Consider the following 21,962-nt stretch of genomic DNA (forward strand, 5'->3'; position numbering starts at 1 on the left):
ATTTTCTAAGTCATTCAAACGAGATACAACAGAAGCCGTTTTAATGAGATAAAAAATAACACGCGTGTCACCTCAATGTCAGCTGATTATACTTCATATGCTATCTGCATATGGGTATTGGCAGAATCTGTAATGTTCATGTCTCATGTATACCATTTATGATCTTCTACATTTTTTTTACAACTTAACGTCATGACATAATTATGAATGTATAGATAACAGACGAAGTATATTTGTGACTAATTCTCTTAGCATTTAACAACAATTTACATGTGTTACTTGTACGAGGGTCAGGCGTTTAGTTCCCAGACTAAGTTAACTTATATAATTTCTTTCGTGGGTTGTTTTCATTAAGACACACTCCGAAAGTACAATGTTCAATAATAAAAAAATCTCAACTTCTGCAGGAATCAATCAGCGAGTACAACAATTAAAGCAGACACATGGAAAACACCCTATCGCGCAGAGAGCAGTTCAGACGTTAACACGACGTGACGTACTTACATCGCCAGCGTTTCAAATATTTCAATAACATACTTTCAAATCATCCATAACATTTCGAAATAAACTACCAACTGGACGGTAGTTGGATATTCGCGAATAACTGGAAATGTTCGAATATCCAACTGGCGCATCATATCATGTTTATGAGTACAGATGAATATACCGACGCTATTTTTAAACTTATTGGGACTTACGTGGTAGTCAACCTCAGTAAATTTCGAAATGGAAAAATGCGCAAAAACTGCGAATGATGCATGTGTCGTAAGCGATGAGATATATCTGCAAGTAAGATCAAACGCGTTGTTCTCAACGATGACAATTTTTTGTCAGTTTTTGACAATTTTCTTTTTATTTTTTTTGCAGTTGTATCTGGTGTCTAGTTTCTCTATGACTCAACTGACCTTCGTATGCCAGATTTCACTTATTCTCGTATATATGTATAAATCTACTCAGATTACTTCAACAAAGTATTAAGCACCCAAGCTCTAAAGCATTAACAATGAACACAATATGAGATAATACCTGCACAACAAGATAAAAAATAATGAAAAAAAAGACTTACATATTTGTACGTTGTCACAGTCAGAGTATAAAAGTCTTAAAATAGTCAACTTGAGCAAGCTTGCAGAATGTTGTTCATCTGTCTCGGTGCATTTGTCAGACAGTTTGGCATCAACGATGCCCAGGTGAGTGCCAGCGTTAAGTACGAACATGAAATTACATTCGCTCCTTCGCCTTTGTTATTTCGTGTCTTCGCATTCGTTTCTTCGGCATCGTCCCTTCGCGTCTTCGCTCCTTCGCGTACGGGCGAATACACGCTGGTCCTAACAGAGCACCGTAACAAATAGCCGAACATTCACATATATATATTGTTTGAGTCATTTTTATTTGCTTCAGTTGTTGTGCATTCATTTTGAGGAGTGTGCTTTCAATGGACCGCCTGTGTGAGTACATTGCGCCAGTATGGGCACAACAGCTTGGAAATATACCTAAACAAAGAATTCAGGTAACTTTTTACCCGTATTTAAAAAAAAGCATTTCAAAGATATACTAATGTATACCTGAGCTTCACATGTATCTCATTTTACAAATAAAGTACCTTTAACGCTTTTAAAAGTTTAAATGTCACAGTTAACAGTATTTTACAGAGGTAAACACATGTAATATAAATCACATTTGTTATACAAATAGAAAATTATTGAACACGTCAGTTAATAAAAATAAATACTGTTGTAATAGCCTTTAATACCAAGCAATTTGACAACCAACGGACATCGGTCACTACCTATGTGGAAGTGCCCATGATATATATGAAAAATACAACAGTCTGACCGAAAGTGAATTAGAGGACAAAGAACGTATATATAAGTTTCTCTAAATTTTCTACAGGATAATGACTTTCTCTAGCGATATATAATAGTAATATGAACTTATAGTAACATGAACTAAGGCGCTATGCTTCTATGGGCTTGAAGTATTATTGCCGGACACGTTTTAATTAAAGTTTACCAGGTAGAATATACAAGGAGTGACTAAATTAAACATTCTAGGAGTGAAAAGGAAACGTTTGCAATATAATATTATTAATTAGGTGATTTCATATTGGCCTAAATATTTGTCCGAGGTTAGCTGTATTTGCCTGAGCCCGAAAGGGCCAATATGAAATCACCTAATTAATAAGTATTTTATTAATAAACTATTACCATTTCGGTCTAAAACATTCTTATTACTTACCTTTGGTTCCCATTGAAGTCGCAATTATCCCTTATTCATTCAGGGTGTCTGCTTTTCTAAACTTGACTTTGCTGATTTTGACATGCATCCTTTATATAGTGACATTGCATGTACTTATGAATAAAGCACACTGTACATTGCAAGGAAGCATGTCTTTGCTTCTTAATTTCGTAAATCGTTTGCCAAGTTTTCAAGTTTCAAGTTTTATTCATACTCTTGGCCCACATGGGCATGTCAAAACGTCATATGTTTCACCTTCGTTGTCCATTTTGTCGATGTACAAAATCATAATAGTCGTAAAATCCACCAACGGGTTAAATACAACTGTAATATCAAACTGTACAAAGTGGTTCAATCATTCAATAGGTTCAAGTATTCCAAATAGGTTTATACGAAGCACAACATTTTAAAACAGTCGGAAAACGGTAAACAAAATGGCTACCTTTAAAAAAAAATCCAGCATATTTCTCATATTAGGCGAGTTTCGACAGCCATTGAAAATGGCCCATTTCTCAAATCCTATATTAGGCGAGTTTTGTAGCCAATCAAAACGGAGGAAACTCATATTAGTCGAGTTTTGTTGATATTGGCCGAGTTTGGTCGATATTGAGCAAGTTCTGGCATACATTGTCTTCAATTGTCTGGTATTTGTACCACAATTGTTTCTGTATCTCGTCAAATATGTAATAGTTGATTAATAATGTCTTATTTATTGTTGTAGCCGAAACAAACGTTACTTCAGCTTCCATTTTAGTCATGTGACGTCCCCGGATTCCGGGATGAAAGCTGATCACTGATTGGACAACGCTCTTTTCAGTCTTGGCTCCCTGGAGTGAGGACGAGAACCAGTCAATAGCCATTCAAATTAGCCGAAACAGACAATGATAAAGAAATAAATCACGTGACTGGAATTTGACACAATGGCGAAACCGGCGAGAACGTTTCGGATATAACAATAAATAAGACATTACAGGATACACAGACCTGCTAGTGATTAAACATTGAGGTTTATAAGATACATTTGGATAATATTTTAAATAGCATTATTCATTTCCCTTTGTTCGCGTCCCGTATATGTGTGTTAGAGGCGAACATCACCGATTTTCGGTGAACGCGATCTTGTCGGAAAAACACTTTTGATAAAAATTGACGAGTTTCTGAGCTCGCTGTGCACAAACGGTTAATAATAGCAAGAAATGAAAATGTGTTCTGTGGAGACAAATGTTTAAGCTGTGTCAGGGTGTACCATCTGGAAAAATTGGTTAAAGTTTGTGACTTTTATGAAAGTTCATAATGACCTTATACCAAGGTTGTGATTAGACAGCTGGATCCCTTGTCTATATATAGGGGTATCAATACCCCCAGCCACCCCAAAAAATATGTGATGTACCCCTCTGCACTTAATGATTGATTATCTTCCATTTTATTGGCTGAACACGGAGGTTGTATTCCAATTTATATTTATAATACAACTTACATTATAAGCCAATGAAATTGCAGAAAGGCAAATATGAAGTACAAGACTTAATCATTAAGAATTTACTTGTACATGCATATAAGCTTAAAAGTCGTTAGAAACGTTTCTTATGAAAACAGTTCATTTATATGATTTTTTTAAATGATTTCAATGGTTAGATTGTATCGCCTACACAAAATGCCTTAATGTACATATGATATAACATCAATTAAGGCCACAGTTATCTTAACTTTATGCTAAATGAAGATTAATCTGGATAAATGTGCCAATACAGTTTCAAGTAATGTTAAGTTCAATGCAAAAAGAGCACCTGTTTCATCTCTAATTCAACTTTATTTTTTATATTCAGTGTTCTCAAAAAAAAAAAACAGCTGCCGGTGTAACATTAAATTTTGACCCCGTTGAAAAGTGACCCATGTTACACCGGCCAAAATAGACGCTTTTAATTTGCAAAAATAAGTGAATTTGGTTTAAACAGTATTTATTTTTTATAACAAATACACATTTACAACATACACAAAAAATATTTAGAATTGAGGAGAAAGCCATAGGCTTGTATGAAACCCCTTTTCTATTTTCTGTAAACAATATAATAAATAAATTAATTAATTCCAGAAAAAAAAACATGTATATAACTATATTCTGTGTCAATTGGTGTATCGATAGTTAGAGAAAATGAAATGATGAATTATTAAATATGTTTAACATATGAGAAACTATATATGTCAGTATAAATCTGGTTGGAGAGATAATAAGTAAAATTTAAGAAGCTAATCCATTGACAAAGATAGTTGCGGATACAGAAGGTTACTAGTGCAATTGAAGTCAGATTATCATGTTACAAAATTACATATTTATTATACAAAATGTATGTGATCGCGTTGCAAATGTACTGTAGTGAACAGCTGAAGTATTTCGAGTTGAAGTAACATGATGGGGCTCTGATTGTTATTGTAGTCGAATATTGAGACAATAGGTAAAAAGGGAAAGTGAGAAGAAGATAGAAAGTAAGGTAGTAAGGTCGCCAAGCCCAAAGAATCGGTGTAGGCCTTGATGGAAATTCAAGTCGCAGTAGTAATTAAGTAACATATGGGGTGAAACGATCAGTTCCTTTAATAAAACGATGCACTTCGTTGCAAATAGCCACGTTTGACTGCTCGTCAAGACTGGAGTCACCGTACATGAGACGGTCAGTAGAAATAAGAATAAAAGCTTGAAGGTTTTCAACTATTTCAGATCATTGTTCGGCGTAGTTAGGACAATACATTAAGAAATGTGCAGTTGTCTCAATTTCGCCACATGTACAGAGTGGGTCATCGATAATGTTTTTTGAGAAGAGATGCTCTTTCAAGTTGCTACAGTGAGTCCTTAACCTGGCATGCTGAATATTGAAAAAGCGATCACCACTGTAGAAATGGGATGGAATTGAAGTTTTACCAAAGAGAACGCTGACTTTTGATTTAAATACTGATACGCTTTCTGAGTCGCGAATCTCAGGAGAGAGGTCGTTCCAGGACGCAATAGTAGAGGATAGAAAAGACTTTGAATAAAACTGTGTACGGCATCGTGGAACACGAATATCCAGTGGGTTTCTTGTGTGATATCGTGCCGTTTCTACTTCTGGTATTAAAGATGCTATGTATGCAGGAGTTAAGTTGTGTTTCATTTTGTAGAAAAGAGTTAATTTATGCATGCGTCTTCGTGAGCTAAGCGTAGGAAAACCTGTTTTTGCGTAGAGTTTTGTTAGAGAGACCAGACTTGTGTTACCCGAGATAATTCGTAGTGCCTCTAGTTGGATTTGTCCCAAATTGTGTTCTTCAGCTTGTGTTAGGTTATCCCAGACGGCATCAGCGTATTCGAGAATTGGACGAACAAAGGTCGTGTACATTATTTCAAGAGAACGTCTATCAAGTGTGAATTTTAGTGAACGAAGTACATTGATACGTTTCCATGCCTTCGCTTTGATCTTATCGAGGTGTGCATGCCAACGACCATTGCTAGATAAAACGACTCCAAGATGTGTATGTGTGTCAACTTCAGAGATAGTTGTATCGAACATTGTCAATGTGGATGTTGTGCTTTAGAATGCTTTCGAGAAATGACAAGCGATTCTGTTTTGCCTGTATTGAATGAAACCAACCACTGATCAGCCCATTCTGAAATTTTAGAAAGGTCGCTGTTTAACTGAGTCGCAGCGGAAACAGGGTCGTCGACTAGTACGTATAGACTGGTGTCGTCTGCAAAGAGACGGATGTTAGATTGTATATCTTCGACAATGTCATTTATGAATATTACAAAAAGAAGCGGACCAAGGATTGAACCTTGGGGAACACCGGCTTGAATTGGAAGAGTGTCTGAGTAGTGTCCATTCAGGACTACGCATTGCTGTAGACCATGCAAATAATCAGATAACCAATCGAGATCCTGATATACCTTTTTGTGATAATTTGTGTAGAAGACCTTTGTGTCAGACTCTATCAAATGCCTTTGAAATATCGCAAAACACAGCACGAATTTCTTTACCTTTATCCATAGCTTGACAGAGAGTATGATATATGTACGAAAGCTGATTAACGGTTGAGTCATTCGGAACAAAACCAGATTGCCAGAAAGAAATGCAATTGTTGGCAACGAAAAAGTTGAACATGTGCTTGTGAATGACCTTCTCAAGTACTTTACTTATACAACTTAACAATGAGATATGGCGATAGTTCCCAACTTACTGTGGGTCATTTTTCTTGTGAACAGCACATACATGAGCTAATTTCTACTTTTTAGGAACTTTGCAAACGCGAAGGGAGTAATTGAAAAGGGTGCATAGAGGCTTTGCTAGTTCAGTTGCCAATTCTTTCAAGACACGATTATTTAATTGATCCGGACCTGACGCCTTCCCAGTTGATAGAGATTTAAGTATAGAAAAAAACCTCCAATTCAGTTATCAAAATAGAGCTTATGTTGTGTTGGTAATTATGGGGACGATATTCTGGAAGAACTTTGTTAGAGTCATCAAGTATTGTTTGCGACTGGAAAAAGTATTAAGAATATTGGCCTTGTCAGAATGCTCAGTATAAAATTGATCGTTGTGTTTAAGAATAGGAATGTTCTGGTTGGATGCGGAAGACCTCGTAAATTGCTTAATAATTTTCCAGAAATTTGATAATGACAAGTTATCAGTTCGAAGCCGCTTTGCTAGTTTCTCAATGTGATTAGATCGTGCTTTTCTAATAAGTGAAATTGTTTCGTTACGTATTCGATTGTAGCTAGCCCAGTCTTGGTGTAGATTAGTCTGTTTCGCTTTGTCGTAAGCTCTTTTCCCTTTGCGTATCTTGAGCCTAATAGAGTTGTGCATCCATTCGGGATCAGATTTCCGAACGGTTATTGTTTTATTAGGTATAGTAACGTTACAAAGTTCTAGAAGGCTAGTTGTAAAATTGTCAACATAAGTATCAATACAGGTATCAAAACAAGAGTCCCAGTTGAATTCAGAAACATTTCCTCTTAACAGATCGAAGTTGCCTTGAGCATATTGCCATATTCTCCTTTTAAAAGTCGAATGGCTAGGTTTAGAGAATTGGAAACAACAGTATATAGGACAATGGTAGCGCATATTTTGATCTAAAAAGGGTTCACCAACGCCAGACATAGTAACGAGTAATGGATTAGAGACAAGGAACATATCAATTAGAAAACTGGAATGTTCAGTGAAGTTAGTGAAATCCGATATCATTTGAGTCATCCCGAATCGCTGTAATATGCTTTCTACTTCCAAGCTAGAGGGATGTTTCTTCATATCAAAGTTGAAAAATGGAGTTTTCGATGAAAGATAGGACAAGAGGGGGTGAATTAGGGGGACGGTAAAATGTACTAAGCAAGTGAATTTTAAGTAGAATAAGTAGTAGCTGCTGGAATTCTTTACTTTTTGAGACAGTTCAATATGATGCTCAAATATTAAATATTTGCTGTAAATGTCTCACGTTTGAACAATTCACACAAATTTGCATATAAATATATATCTATGTATCTATATATATCCATGTATTATTATATTTACATATATTCCCCACACGTGTCAAATGTATTATTACATTTACATATATCCATCACAAATGTCACATGTATTATTACAGCTACATATATCCATCACAAGTGTCACACGTTTTATTGCATTTACATATATCCATCACAAGTGTCACATGTATTATTACATTTAAATAAATCCATCTCAAGTGTCACACGTATTATTACATTTACATATATCCATCTCAAGTGTCACATGTATTATTACATTTACATAAATCCATCTCAAGTGTCGCATGTATTATTACATTTACATAAATCCATCTCAAGTGTCACATGTATTTTTACATTAACATATATCCATCACAAGTGTCACATGTATTATTACATTAACATATATCCATAACAAGTGTCCGAGTATTATTACATATACATATATCCATAACAAGTGTCACATGTATTATTACATTTACATATATCCATTACAAGAGTCACACGTATTATTACATTTACATATTTCTAGTTCCAATGGCATGGCGACCTAGGTTCATTAAAAGAAACTTTGTTTGCCTTATGATATATTTCTGCATTTATTTGTCTAGAATTTTTCATAATGTTCAATAGTTTTATATGTACTTAATGTCTATAATTTTAAGAATTGGTGAGATTCTTGTGTTCTGGAACTTTCTTATTTGGTAAGGGCATACTTTGCTGATCAGGCCTAAAAAAATATGTCCGTTTCGGGTAACCCGACCCTACCTATAAAAATGCGCCGACCCTAACTATTTTTTTTTCCGTTTCTGAGCAAAACAAATATTCGTTAGCGAATAGAGAGTAACGAAGGGCGGATAAATGCAGATTTTAATCAGAAGTATTGTTTATATGATAAAAAAGGCAGGCAAATACAGTAATGTAGGAAAGGCTGCCATGTGCAAGAAAACACTCTGAACTTACGACAGATTTTGAAAAAAAATCCAAAAAATCCCTACCTACCCTACCTAGAAATTTTGGGAAGGTTACCCTAAACAAACAATTATTTTTTTTTTTGCCTCATTGGTAGAATTAAAGTTTTTTTTAAATGTTATCAAGTCTTTATAAAAGTTTCACCATTACACCAGTGCTAGGATGTTGCTAAAATCTTGATTTGGTTAAATGATTGTGTATGGATTTCATTTCAATCTTTTGTGGAAATTATTCTGAAGGTGTTGTTGGATTTAAATGATGCGTGTATAATTGTGTTCAACGTTATCTGACAGTAAAGCATTTTGTTGTTGTCAAGTTCCGTTTGATGGTCGTACAACAAGTCCCTTGTAATATCTTAATCAATAAGAATGATGTATTTTTTTCACAAGTAATTGGCTTTTTACTCAAAATAAATTTTTACCAAATGCCTAATTAAAGCGTCAAAAATAAATTGTCATTCCAATAGCTAGCAAACGTACCAACTCCAATCCACGAATGGCGTCTCCCGGGAATCCCAAATGGTTTCCACGTTTCCATTAAGAGGGACGACATGACTGGCAGCACCCTCTTGGGCAGCAAGGTATATTCGTTTATTTAAAGTGACACTCTTATTCAAAATAAATACATACACATGTATAATAAACATACATTTTGAGTGATACACCTTTAACTACTAACTAAATAATGCATTTATGGAAAATATTAGATACTTATAACAAGATCGTAACCATGTATTTAATAGCTGAAAACGCAAAACAATATTAAATGATTGGTGAATGCTAAAATATTTATTGTGATCGACTTTAGTCTCATAAGGTAGATATTACATGTTTTCTGCACCTTTCTTTCAAATTAAACTCGGTATTCTTCATAAGAACCATTGTTGTCGACATATATTCATCGTTTTTGGTATATCAAATCATTTGGATTAATTGTGGTAATTTTATTTGGGAGTAAGAGTGTATCTTTAATGTTCTATTTTGCTTTGAATTGCACGTGTTCATATAATGTATAATGTACAAATAAATAATAAGATATATAATTTAGAGGCTTAGATGAAATATAGCAAAAATACATGATGTTAACATTTAACCATCTTTAAAACATATAATTGATATACAAAATATGTAAAAGTGATATAAAACAGTTTTACACCATCGTTAGACGTTTTTGTTTTGTTTTAATACAATTGGAGAGTCACTTATTAGGAAAGTAGTTTCCGAAAAATAATTATAAATGAAGAGTTGGACAAAATTAATTGCATTTACTCAGAATTTTACATTTATAAATACTAGAACAATATACATCATGTATCACACATTTAACAAGAAAAAGTATTATAATAACGATTTTGTCCAGTAATAACATCTGCTATTTCTCCAGTTATTTAATATTTGGACATCTGTAAACATATAATTTAATAGACTGCTTTTGCTCATTGTTAAAAAAGGCATTCAAATAAAAACTTGTCAACATATTTGCCATTTTCTTTCATTGAATGATGTTCTTTTCCAAATTCATGTTTCTATCGGTTGTTGCCTGTGGTTTCTTGTTTTAAGCATTATGTCCGGATATAGTCATGTCATTGAACTCGAATGAAAATAGTTTTATAGCCAAATGGTGATTTTAAATAAGTTTAAGTCATTTAGCAATAACAAACTGTTGACTGTCCCAGGTATCCATTAGTCCACCATGATATTTAATCATTATTGTTATAATTGTTACTATTGTTATTATTATTATTATTATTATTATTATTATTATTATTATTATTATTATTATTATTAGAAGTAGTAGTAGAAGTAGTAGTAGTAGTAGTAATAGTAGTAGTAGTTGTAGAAGTAGTAGTATCGTCGTCGTCGCTGTCGTCGTCACCATCCTCCCCCTTTTCCTCCTCCTCGTCCTCCTCCTCCTCCTTCTTCTTCTTCTTCTTCTTCTTCTTCTTCTTCTTCTTCTTCTTCTTCTTCTTCTTCTTCTTCTTCTTCTTCTTCTTCTTCTTCTTCTTCTTCTTCTCATTTCTCTTCACCTTCTTCTTCTCCTTATTTAATTATTACTACATAAACGTGTATACAATTATAAAGATAAAAGAATGTCGATATAAGTGTGATTCAAGTTTCTCCATAAACGATGTAAGTTTTAAGAATGTACTTTTTAAACTTAAGCTGGACTATTTCAATAACATTAAAGTTACCGTATCCCCGTGTTTCTGTACCATTTGAGGGAAATTGAAATGCAACATGATTTATTTATAGAAATCCCGTTCTACTAAAGTGCCATTAAACATAAGGTATACGTGTTTAGACCGATTTGTTATTAGACTTTAAAACCCAATAGTAATGTTTAATGATATATGTACGTACATGGACACGCGCACAAGAAGTTCTTCAAATATCTGAACTGGGTGAATACCTAAATCGGAACACTTTCGGCACTATTTTTGAAATATTTTAGTTAGACTTGCACCACAACTACATAAATTTCCATCAGCATACTAGGATTCAAGACCAATTGGTTGATATAAATGGTATTTTTCAAGATACTACCAATCTGCATGAAAAGTACATTATTAACCGCAAAATCAAGGACTGCCATTTTCGTCCTCGGAGTACCTAAATATGGAACAGTTTTAGTTCGTTATTTATTTTTATGTATTCTTTTAGAATTATTGCTCCATGTTTTGTTTAAGTAAATTAATAATTTATGTTATTGTTTTTTTCTGTGCATTTTTGTCAGTAAAGTTTGATGATTTCAGTAAAATACAGGCTGTAGCAGTATGCTGTGATTGTGACAAGGATAAAGTCTTTCCCCCGTATGCCATGTTTTGACATTTGAATATGAACAACTTTAAATGATAGCGGTATTTTAAATACTTACCGGAGAATCATGTTCTTAAGTAAACTGATCTTAATCGGAAAAACACTTATAATGGGTGTTCCATATATAGGTACTGTTCCGATTTGGGTACTCACCCAGAATAGTTGTTTGCAATGTGTGAACAACAATTTCAGACTAGTAAACAGTTCGAATGGAAAAATAAAATGGAATATCGAATTATCTGTTTCAGGTTCGCAAGTTGGAGTTTCAGATGGCAGACTGTCTGGCTCAGGGGTGCAAGCACGTTGTAACGTACGGCAGCCTGCATTCCAACCATTGTCGTGTTGTTGCCACGTGCGCACGGGAACTTGGACTTCAACCTCATCTATTTTTTCGCACAGATGTTGAGGTCTTTCATTTTCGATGCAATTATATGAATTTCGACTTGACACGGTTTCAATTTATGAGGATCTATATACATATATGACTGACTGCATGGCATAGAGAGAAAGATGTAGATGTAGCCGTGTGAAAACATACGGCTGTCTCGCATAACAATAACTTAATGCCTGTGTGAATGCGGTGTTTAATTGTTTAATAATAGAGAGGTTGTAAGACGCTGCGTGTACGCGCACGTGTACTTGTGGAACACTCAGCAATGTCATATCGGATAGATATCGGCTTATGGTCCAAATGTTAGAATGATCCGATGACTGTTATTTATAATATTATGCTTTCTGGTGGTTTATAGAAATTTATCAGTAGAATAAATTTAATATTTCACTGTTTGAAACAGTGTAAATATAAAAAAAATCAATGTTTTCAAATTTTAGCCCGTCCTCACGTCCAAACCATAATTAAGCGCGCTGGGGCTGGAGTACAATTTCAACAATGTCATTTCCGGAATGACGTTACGTTAGCATACAATTTGGCGCGCTTTGCTGAAAAAAACAAAAACAAAAACAAACAAACAATTTTACGCCAATTTTTATTTTTTTTAGGCATATAAAAAATGTCTGTTCATAGTTAGATTGCAAAATAGTTCACCTCGTGAACACCAAAAGTAAGTATTTCACTCGTGTCTATGCCACTTGTGAAATAAAGCTTTTGGTCCTCACTTGGTGAAATATATTGCGATCTTACACTGGAACAAACAATTATCAGCTATACATGGGTAATACTAAAATTCCTGTATGTATATACAAGCCTAAAACTTCAACATAACCACGGATTTCTTTTGGAAACATCTCTAGGCTCAAAAACAACATTTAAGTAAAGTACTCGAGAAACAAAGAAATACTTATAATGCCGACTTAATACTCACAGTCTGATGTAAGATTTTACCCAATTACCGCGCCATGTAAGTTCAATTACATAAGTGTAATTCTTAAGCATTTAGTGTTTTTATCATAGATACCGTTTTAGTTCTACTTGTATAAGATGGGCAAAACAATGCAAGTCCGACATCACTTCTGATATATTTCCGTAATATGAACGATATCTATTCGATATAGCTGAACAGACATTTTGCTGACTGGTTGGGCGTTATGTGTACTATGTGCACATTTAAAATGGCAGGTACAGTGGCTGGAGAAAAACGATCTATGTATTAGTGAGCGTTTACGAAGTGAGCTAATTTGCAAACTTTAACATTCTCTTTTTTACATGTGACGTATTTAATTTTAGGACCCATACACGATAGGTTGCGAGGGTAATTTACTCATTGACAGACTGTGTTCCGCCAAGTTCTACCTTGCCCCAAAGAAGTCACCGTATCTGGCATGTCTGAAACCGCGCATGGACAAACTTGCGAAACAAATAAGGTTGGTTCATGTCTTAGAATGGGTTTTTTATGTCCACACTTAAAGTTGTTTTTGCTTTTATGGTTAAAACTGATTTAAAATTATGTGATATGATAAGAACATCCTGGTGTGCTTGTTTCAAATAAAGCAGCTACGGAAACACTAAGTGTACTTCCTAATGTCCACTTCATATTATAGTGTGTTGTTCAACATTCATGTCGAACTACTATGAAATAACGCAGCAGTATGGGGTGCATTATAGTGTTGATACATTCTATGATATAATTATATCTTTCAATTTTTTCGGCAAAATGTTTTACGGACAAATCGAACGGTCCCATAATGTTAACAGAAAATTCATCTATGACAAGATAATTTTAAACTCTCAATTTATTGCATCTTTTTTAAAATTGGTTACATATATCTTAAAAAGCACTGAAAAAAGAATGGTCTCCGACAGTATTTTACCTTATACATAACGCCATACATGAACACACAATTAAAATGGCCACCTATGTATATGTCGACGCCATCTTTGTAATCTATCTGTATATAAACAAACACACATTCCATTAGTACTTTCTTGGTGAATCTTTTAAAGAACAATGCGTTACATATTGAGATTAAAATGTATTTTCTTAGACGTGCACTTACTGTTTATATTTAGCAATTTTCTCATTTAAAATCCTGTTTTGTGAACACATTGCTCATTTTAAATAAAATGGTGTTTTTACTATTAATATGTGCTGAGAGAAAGTCGCTAGTTCATATTTGAGTTTTTCGTTTTGTTGATGTAAAAAGCCCATTAAATTTCTATGCAAGCTTTAATCTTTAACATTAAACACATATAAGTGGTATTGATGCACAGATCTGTAATTTAAGTACTTTTAAATAGTAATAATAAGTTTACAAAAAGAGAGTAAAAATTGTTGCGCCGAACACATTTTTTACGCCATCAAATTCTATCACTCTCTCCAGTAATAAATGTTTGATTCTAAAAATGATTGGTTCAGATTTGTTGTTTTTCGATATTTTACAAATAATACATCTGTACATTCAGTCACAGAGTTTAATGACATTATACTCTTGTTAATATGATTAATCACTAAAACATTTACATACGTAGATACTATTTAATACCGTGTGCTCCGTGTAAGTCTTTCAATGTTAAAGCTGCACTCTCACAGATATACCATTTTTACACCTTTTTTTATTTTTTGTCTTGGAAAGAGCACATTTTTGCGTAAATATCTGCAAACCAATGATATAAGATTGCTGACAAAAACATCAGGTCGTAGATTTTCATATTTCCGTTCGAAAATTAATGTTTTATGGCTTAAACCGTTACTAACGGTTTAAGAAAAATGCATAAAACATCAATTTTTGAACTTAAATATAAAAACCTGCGATCTAATTTTTTGTCAGCAGTCTTATATAACTGGTTTTCATGGAGTTTCGAAAAAATTGGCTCGTTCAAAGACAAAAAATAAAAAAGTTGTCAAAACATTCAATCTGTGAGAGTGCAGCTTTAAAACCCTTATCAAACTACCGAAAAAGTTAATTTATTAAGGCAATTTTTATTTCAGCATCTTGAAAAGATTACCTTTATTTATATTATTACCAAATATCATTAGACAACGACAAAACTTAATTATTGAGAAATTCTACCCATTTTTGTAATGGCCCTTGTATAATTTCAATGTTATGTTTTTTATCATCTATTTAGCATGTATTTTCTAGCTATTTTCTAATTCTGCACGCCAACATGCAACTGGTTTTCAACAATTACAGTTCGGAGACCGGCGAACGGTGTTATATAATCCCGTTGATCAGTGCTAATATCATTGACTTCTGGGGTTATATTCACTTGTTCGATGAGCTTGTGATGCAGGGGGCCCTCGAACAGTTTGATGACGTCATGGTTGCGATCGCAAGTGGAATGACTGCTTTTGGGCTCGCCATTGGCAACTTCTTAACTGGCTCCAAACTTAGGTATGACTTTTGAATTTAAATATATAGGAGTAGGATAACTTATAAAACTGAAAATAAGCAATTTATTTGAAATATTGAAATTGCAATTCTTCCAGCGGGGGTACGTTGTTGTTAATCGGGAATTAATTTTTATATGTATTTTTCAATAATTACCTTTTTCTACAGTGGGCGAATTTTCGGTAAAATACAATGTCATTTCAGTGAGTTTGTTTGGCACGTGAATATAAGCAAACATTATAAAGCTTTTGGACTCGAGTGTGGTACAGCCATGTTCATTTTTATTTTTTTTAATAATATCACATATCCCTGTAGTTAAACAAGATGTATTAAAACATGTTCTGGTTGTTTTTAACGAAAACAATATTGATTTTCCTCGGAAATCCATGTTTGTGGGTCGTTTTTGGACTGTAAAGATAGTATGCCTTTCATAAAAGCATGGACCTCGGTATCTAAGTAAATAAAAAGGCACGGGCAAAGTCGGAGACACACTAGTTTTAAGATATAACCTACTATATACATTTCAGCCAATGAAACGCCTGCCCGGCCTGTTAAATATACTATATTAATCGTTTAAAATCAACGTTTAGCCGGCTTTTTAGGTTCAGCTTACTTATAATCTGTTTAATCGTTGCCAAGTTTGGAAAGTCCAGTCCGTTATAGTGTCTTCTCTTTTGAAACACGCTGATTTAGCGTGTTATACATCGCTTACTACATTCATTCAGAATATATTTTGTGACTTCAATCGAGCCATTGACAACAAAATACATTAGATCTATTAAAAGTGTTTTATTTTGTTTAAATTATGCTCTCGTTTTTTTATAAACATGCGCGAATAATTTCTTGTTTTTTGTTTGTTTTATATTTGATTTACATTAAAACGTGAAACAACAGTACAGCAATACACTGAGAAGTAATGGCAAGCGCTAATTTGTAATTTAAATTACATGATAATCGATTGCCAAAACGTTTAATCACCAACATGCGATGATCAAACGTTAAGTTTATAAGAGGAGAGTGGAGCAGTGCATGAATTAAAATCACGGTAAACTAAATAACAACAATAAAGGAAACAGTACTTCAAAGTATAAACTGATGTTGAATCTACAACCTTAACTATTATTGCCGTGTTTTCAAGAATCATATAACATCCTGATATCGAAACGGTTTACTACATAGACAGTTTAACATATTGAAACAGGCGTCAATATTTAAACATCCCACGTTTGGTACATAGGAATGAAACATGTTTGGGGTGGGGGATATATTTCACTCACACTCGGGCAATTCCCATTCGGCTAGTACTCCGGTAAGATTACATATTCTTTTAGTATAGTGAACAGATAGAATGTAACTCTGGTTAGAGCTACCCTTGTTCGTTAACTTGCACCAGTGTATAACACTGCCACGTGGGAACCCCATTTAACGTACCCCCGGAAGAGAATTAGTATTTTTATTGATGCGGCAGAGAATCGTATCTGCGACCCATTGATTAACAATAAAGTATGTAACCACTAGGCCACTGATCCGCCACGATACAGCATAAACACGGTTTTGCGCCAAGAAATAATTTGGGCGTTTTTTTTATACCAAATAAATTTCAGCTTTGGTTTCATGGGTTTCAGCGATTTTGAACCTGTTTTGAAAGTTTTGCTTGAACATTCTTCCATATGATTCTTTCTGTTACAATGAGTTTGTTTAAAAAAAAATCATGCAATGCTCGACTTGACTGATACAAAACGTTTGATCATCGCCTTATTGTTGATAACGTTAAGCATGTATCTGATAATACCAATCAGCGAATACTTTTATTTTACCAGCTACTGTAAATTCAGTTTTTAATTTAGATTTAAAATCAGTCGCGCGTGTTTATCACGAAACAAGGGTATTATTTCAAGAAGAACTCATACTCTCAAATAGGATGTACCACAATTAAAACCATTGTTTTCATTTACAGAAAAGGTTGATAAATATCGAAAACAATGGTACTTAATATGAAGGATATCGTGTTTAAATTGACAGAAAGGTGCAGAAAACACGGTATTTCTACCTTATGATTCGGTAGTTGATTACAGTAAATCTTTTAGGACCCACCATTCATTTAATATATCTGCGTTTTCAGCTATTAAATACGGTTATCATTAATTAATATTTTCCATAAATGCATTATTTAGTAAGTAGGTAAAGGCCTATCACTCAAAACGTATGTTTTCTATACACGTGAATGTATTAATTACAAAATTAATACGAGTGACACTTAAAACAGAAATTCTTTAATTTCAAGGGCACACATAATTATCTTCGGAATGAATGTAAACGAAGCAATGCAAAACTTTTAAAGGAACAGTTCATTCCAATATATAGTAACTCTTAAAAGAACGTTGAGTGGGCTGAGCTTGAAAATCCCGCTGAATACAGGCCGATGAGTCGTTTCATTGGCGGAAAATATAGGTTGAATTATATTTTAAATACGTTTGCCTGTCAGTAAACATATATTTAGTAACTATTGGTTAAGAAAATGGCTCGCTTGTTGCGCTCGCTCCTCCCCTTAATCAATAAGATTGTATTTCATATCGTCTAACTATCATCTTAAACGCTAATACTCAAACAGTTATCACAAACATCAGTTTATATCAGGATCCACGGGATGTCAATGTGTGATGACACCTACCATTTCCACTACCCGAACTGCCAGAAGATACTGGACACACTGGGACTGAACGTGCGTGCCGAAGATATTCTTGACATCATTGACGGACACAAGGGGCGGGGCTACGATATCTCTACACAGGAGGAACTCGGTATTGACGAGCTCATATATCTTTCAACAATTAAATTTAAATTTGACAAATGATCTTCATTGGTAAACGCATTTCTCGAAAACCATTTCATATATATTTTACACGTTTATTCGACAGTGTTTGTGCACCCAGTCCTTTAAAGAAAGCGCAGGTATGCTAGGACGGATCCAGGAATTGACGTTAGAAGTGGCGTAACTAAGGGGCAATCTTTTGACATTCGTCCCATCATCAGAACTGAAATTGAAATAGTTTTAAATGTTGGTTGGGAGTTTGTGGGTACTCCCCACAGAACATTTTAACAATTTCTAGTACGAAATGGTGCAATGTTAGCGTATATTATTACTTATTTTCTCCGATATTGACATAAAAAGAACTTGGAGAGTTTAGGGGCTCGCTAGTGGGTATTTTACCCACAATTTTTGAAATATTACGTCCAAAATGTAGGTGTCAGCGTAGTTTTCGATGGAAAATGGCCGAGGAGTTCAGAAAGGTACTTGGAAAACCTCGGTCATTTTGTTTCGATGTGTTCCAATTTAATTTAGAGATTAAAAAAAGAACGTTATACAATATGTATACAGCATTCATTTAAAGGAAATATAATCTACAAATTCAACCTTCTCCCAAAGGAATAAGCATTGTTGAATGCCATTTTTATCAACGTTGAGGTGCTCAGAAGCGGCGAAATACCTTAAATGTTTCATTTATATTGAAACGATGTAAAAAAACAATGGCCAAACCTATTTCTTTTGTTTTTGAACACTTTTGTGTGATGTACGCATAGACAAACCTTTGTTCATGTATGCATGGAAAATTCTATCTTTGTTAATGCTTGCACACATGTGAGAACCTACACTTGCAGATACAAGCATGGACAAACGTACCTTTGTCGATGCCCTCATAGACAAACCTTTGTCCATCAGGTACATGGACATATGCACATATCGACACACTCAATCTTGTTAATGCATGCATGGACAAACCTACCTTTGTTTAGGCACGTATCGAAACACGCAATCTTTTATATTGCATGTATGCATGGACATGTTACCTTTATTGATTCATGCACTTGTAATAACAATGTTTTTGCACGTATGAACGATTTTGTTTAAAATAATTTCAAAATGCACTCTCAAGAAAACAGTCTTCATTTTTTCCAAAAGATTTCACTTACCCCAGCTAAAATGGTGAATGGAATAAAACAAAACATGTTTCCCGGTCATTATTCTTTAGAAAAAATGACCCCATTTCTATAAATTATTGACTCCCAAAACTGTGTTACAGTTCAATTTTGCCGATCTACAGAAACCAGAGCGTATGCAAGCCAAGTAAGACCACTCTATTTTTCTATAGATGTTCAAAATAGCGCTCTTAACTTAGATGGTGTTTTTGGTGCATTTGTCAGAATCGATCTACGTAAACGTTATGAATACAGAATTTGAAAACTCCTCGATTGTAATTAGCACAGACAAAATGCAAACATTAATATAAAATAATGAAAACAATCGTGTCTCTTTAATAGTGAGATTGTAGTTTATATAAATATATTAGGTCAACAAGTCTTAGTAGTTCAGCTGGTACTGCTGCAGCTATTGCTCTTGATACTTCTACAACTATTACAGATAATGATTATGATGCTTACGATGTTGCTACTACTACTACTACTACTACTACTACTACTACTACTACTACTACTACTACTACTACTACTACTACTACTACTACTACTACTACTACTACTACTGCTGCTTCTGCTACTGCTACTGCTACTGCTACTGCTACTGCTGCTGCTGCTGCTGCTACTGCTACTGCAACTGCTGCTGCTGCTGCTACGACAAAATATTCACTGCTACTGCTGTTGCTGCTACTGCTACTTTCACTACTACTACGATTGTTATTCTTAAGAAATAGAGACGCGGGTCATAATATTACGACTCCTCAGCACCAAGTCAAATGATACCGGGAAGTCGTTTTTTTATATTGAGTCGATATACAATGACCCGGGTGTCACCTTTACTCTCAGCTGTATTCTTTGATACTCTTTTTATCTACTCGACATCATTCTTAGGCTTATATCAATGTGATAATTATGCTGTTTTTCCCGCTTTACAGACTATATTGTGTCGGTAGCAAGCAGTACGGGAATTATGCTAGATCCGGTGTACACGGGGAAAGCGGCAATAGGACTGCAGCGGGAACTGAATAACAACCAAGACATGTTCAAAGGAAACAGAATACTTTTTTTACACACTGGTAGGTTGCCAGCCCTATTTCTAATACAGTTTACTAAAACAGTAAAAACGTTTTGTAAAGGCAATACATATAACAAATACTTTTCGTCTGACTCCAAATAGTCCTGATATTTCTGTCTCTCATATGCACTGGTCGTCTTGCTTTCCAGGTGGTGTGTTCGGAGTCTACGATGGCAGAATCAACGATACCTTAAAAGGAAAACGAAGCTCGACTGATCAAATATTTGGGTGGAAAAACTTGGAGGATTTCCCCTCACAAAGTTAATTTCGTCTGTCTCTTTTGTATGTTGGTATTAATAAAAAACAATTAAGTTTCCTTTTACTATGCAACATTTGTCCATTAAGATGCCCATATTTGCACGGATGCAGCCATATGTAATTAATACAATTTCTATGTCCTATTTTATCATATTATGCATATTTCATTTGAGGCTTTTAAAATGAAAACAATTTAAACTAAGAATTTAAAGCCCCACTTATTAATACATTTACATTAAATACATTTGTAAAGCCCCATTTCCCTATACATTCACATTAAACACATGTGTAAAGTCCCATTTCCCAATACATTCATATTAAACACATGTGTAAAGTCCCATTTCCCAATACATTCATATTTAAACTGTTTTTTTCGAAACTTGTTCCAATTTGGACATTTTATTCATTTATTTGAGAAAAACAAAACATAAAAATCAGCAACAGACAGGTACAAATTAACACATTAGGTTAAAGAGGTCTGAATTTTGGAAAATCATTGTTTCAACACTATCCAAATCACCATACGCAGTTAACATTGTCGTTCTTAATTATATTTTGAAAATAAAATTACTTGAGCATAACTTTAGTTATTCAGTGCGTACATGGTAAATATAATTAGTGAGTCAAATTGTGCGTTTCCAAGTTTGTAAACAGCAGATCCAGTTTCCCTTAAGTAACCTTTAAGAACGAGAGAAGCCTACATAAAGTAAAGCCGATAGGAGGACACCATTTATGGGAAATATATAAGTAATATTACTTATAATTCACAGGTAAAAATATGGACAAAAACACATTAATTTCTACAGTTTCGCCACCAACTTCGAAGTCTCGAATGTAAAATATACCGCCCTATGCTCACTTAACGTGTAACCCTTGTTTAGTTGCGTATTTGGTTGAGCATTATAATGGTAAAACGACATATGTTCAGTGAATTACCCTCGGATATAATGAGAGATTGAAATCGTTGATATAACTCTGATTTTAGTCAGTTCCGCTTCGTCAGTGTCGAAGTTATTGTATGATGTTCCGCTAGGGCAATCGTGCCTTCGTCGTCACATGAAGAAGCGAAGACGCGAAAAACGACAGTAAAGGAGCGCATGAACGAAGGTGAAGACGCGAAGACACGAAGGTGAAAGTACATAAATAACATCCTTCCGCTTTCGTGCCTTCACTCCTTTGCCTTCGTCCCTTTGTTTCTTTGTCCCTTTACTCTTTCACCTTCAACACCTTCGCTCCCTCGCCTTAGTCACTTCGCTATAGTTTATCGTTAAATAACATGGCAAACCTTATTTACAAACCGATCAGAGTCACCGCACGTGCTCAATCGGCATTACAAACAATATATGTATTCTTG

General features: G+C 34.4%; 1 protein-coding gene across 1 annotated transcript; it reads left to right on the plus strand.

Annotated features, from left to right (window-relative positions):
* Positions 1–1,435: 1,435 nt before the first annotated feature.
* LOC128239963 (uncharacterized) lies at positions 1,436–20,841 on the plus strand. The gene is made up of 8 exons (XM_052956429.1): positions 1,436–1,510; positions 9,162–9,275; positions 11,760–11,918; positions 13,196–13,332; positions 15,103–15,303; positions 17,938–18,101; positions 20,211–20,351; positions 20,500–20,841. The coding sequence occupies exons 1-8, from the start codon at positions 1,436–1,438 to the stop codon at positions 20,613–20,615; spliced, it is 1,107 nt and encodes a 368-aa protein (XP_052812389.1). The 3' UTR covers positions 20,616–20,841.
* The last annotated feature ends 1,121 nt before the right edge of the window (positions 20,842–21,962 follow it).

This window comes from Mya arenaria, chromosome 7 (genome assembly GCF_026914265.1).
Source record: "Mya arenaria isolate MELC-2E11 chromosome 7, ASM2691426v1".
Lineage (NCBI taxonomy): Eukaryota > Metazoa > Mollusca > Bivalvia > Myida > Myidae > Mya > Mya arenaria.

What these genes read in the sequence shown, in the direction of transcription:
- LOC128239963 (XM_052956429.1), top strand. Translation starts at nt 1,436, where the DNA reads ATGGACCGCCTGTGTGAGTACATTGCGCCAGTATGGGCACAACAGCTT. An exon ending in TTTTTCGCACAGATGTTGAG is followed by an intron (nt 11,919 to 13,195) that starts GTCTTTCATTTT and finishes ATTTAATTTTAG; the next exon opens with GACCCATACACGATAGGTTG. An exon ending in AATACTTTTTTTACACACTG is followed by an intron (nt 20,352 to 20,499) that starts GTAGGTTGCCAG and finishes CTTGCTTTCCAG; the next exon opens with GTGGTGTGTTCGGAGTCTAC.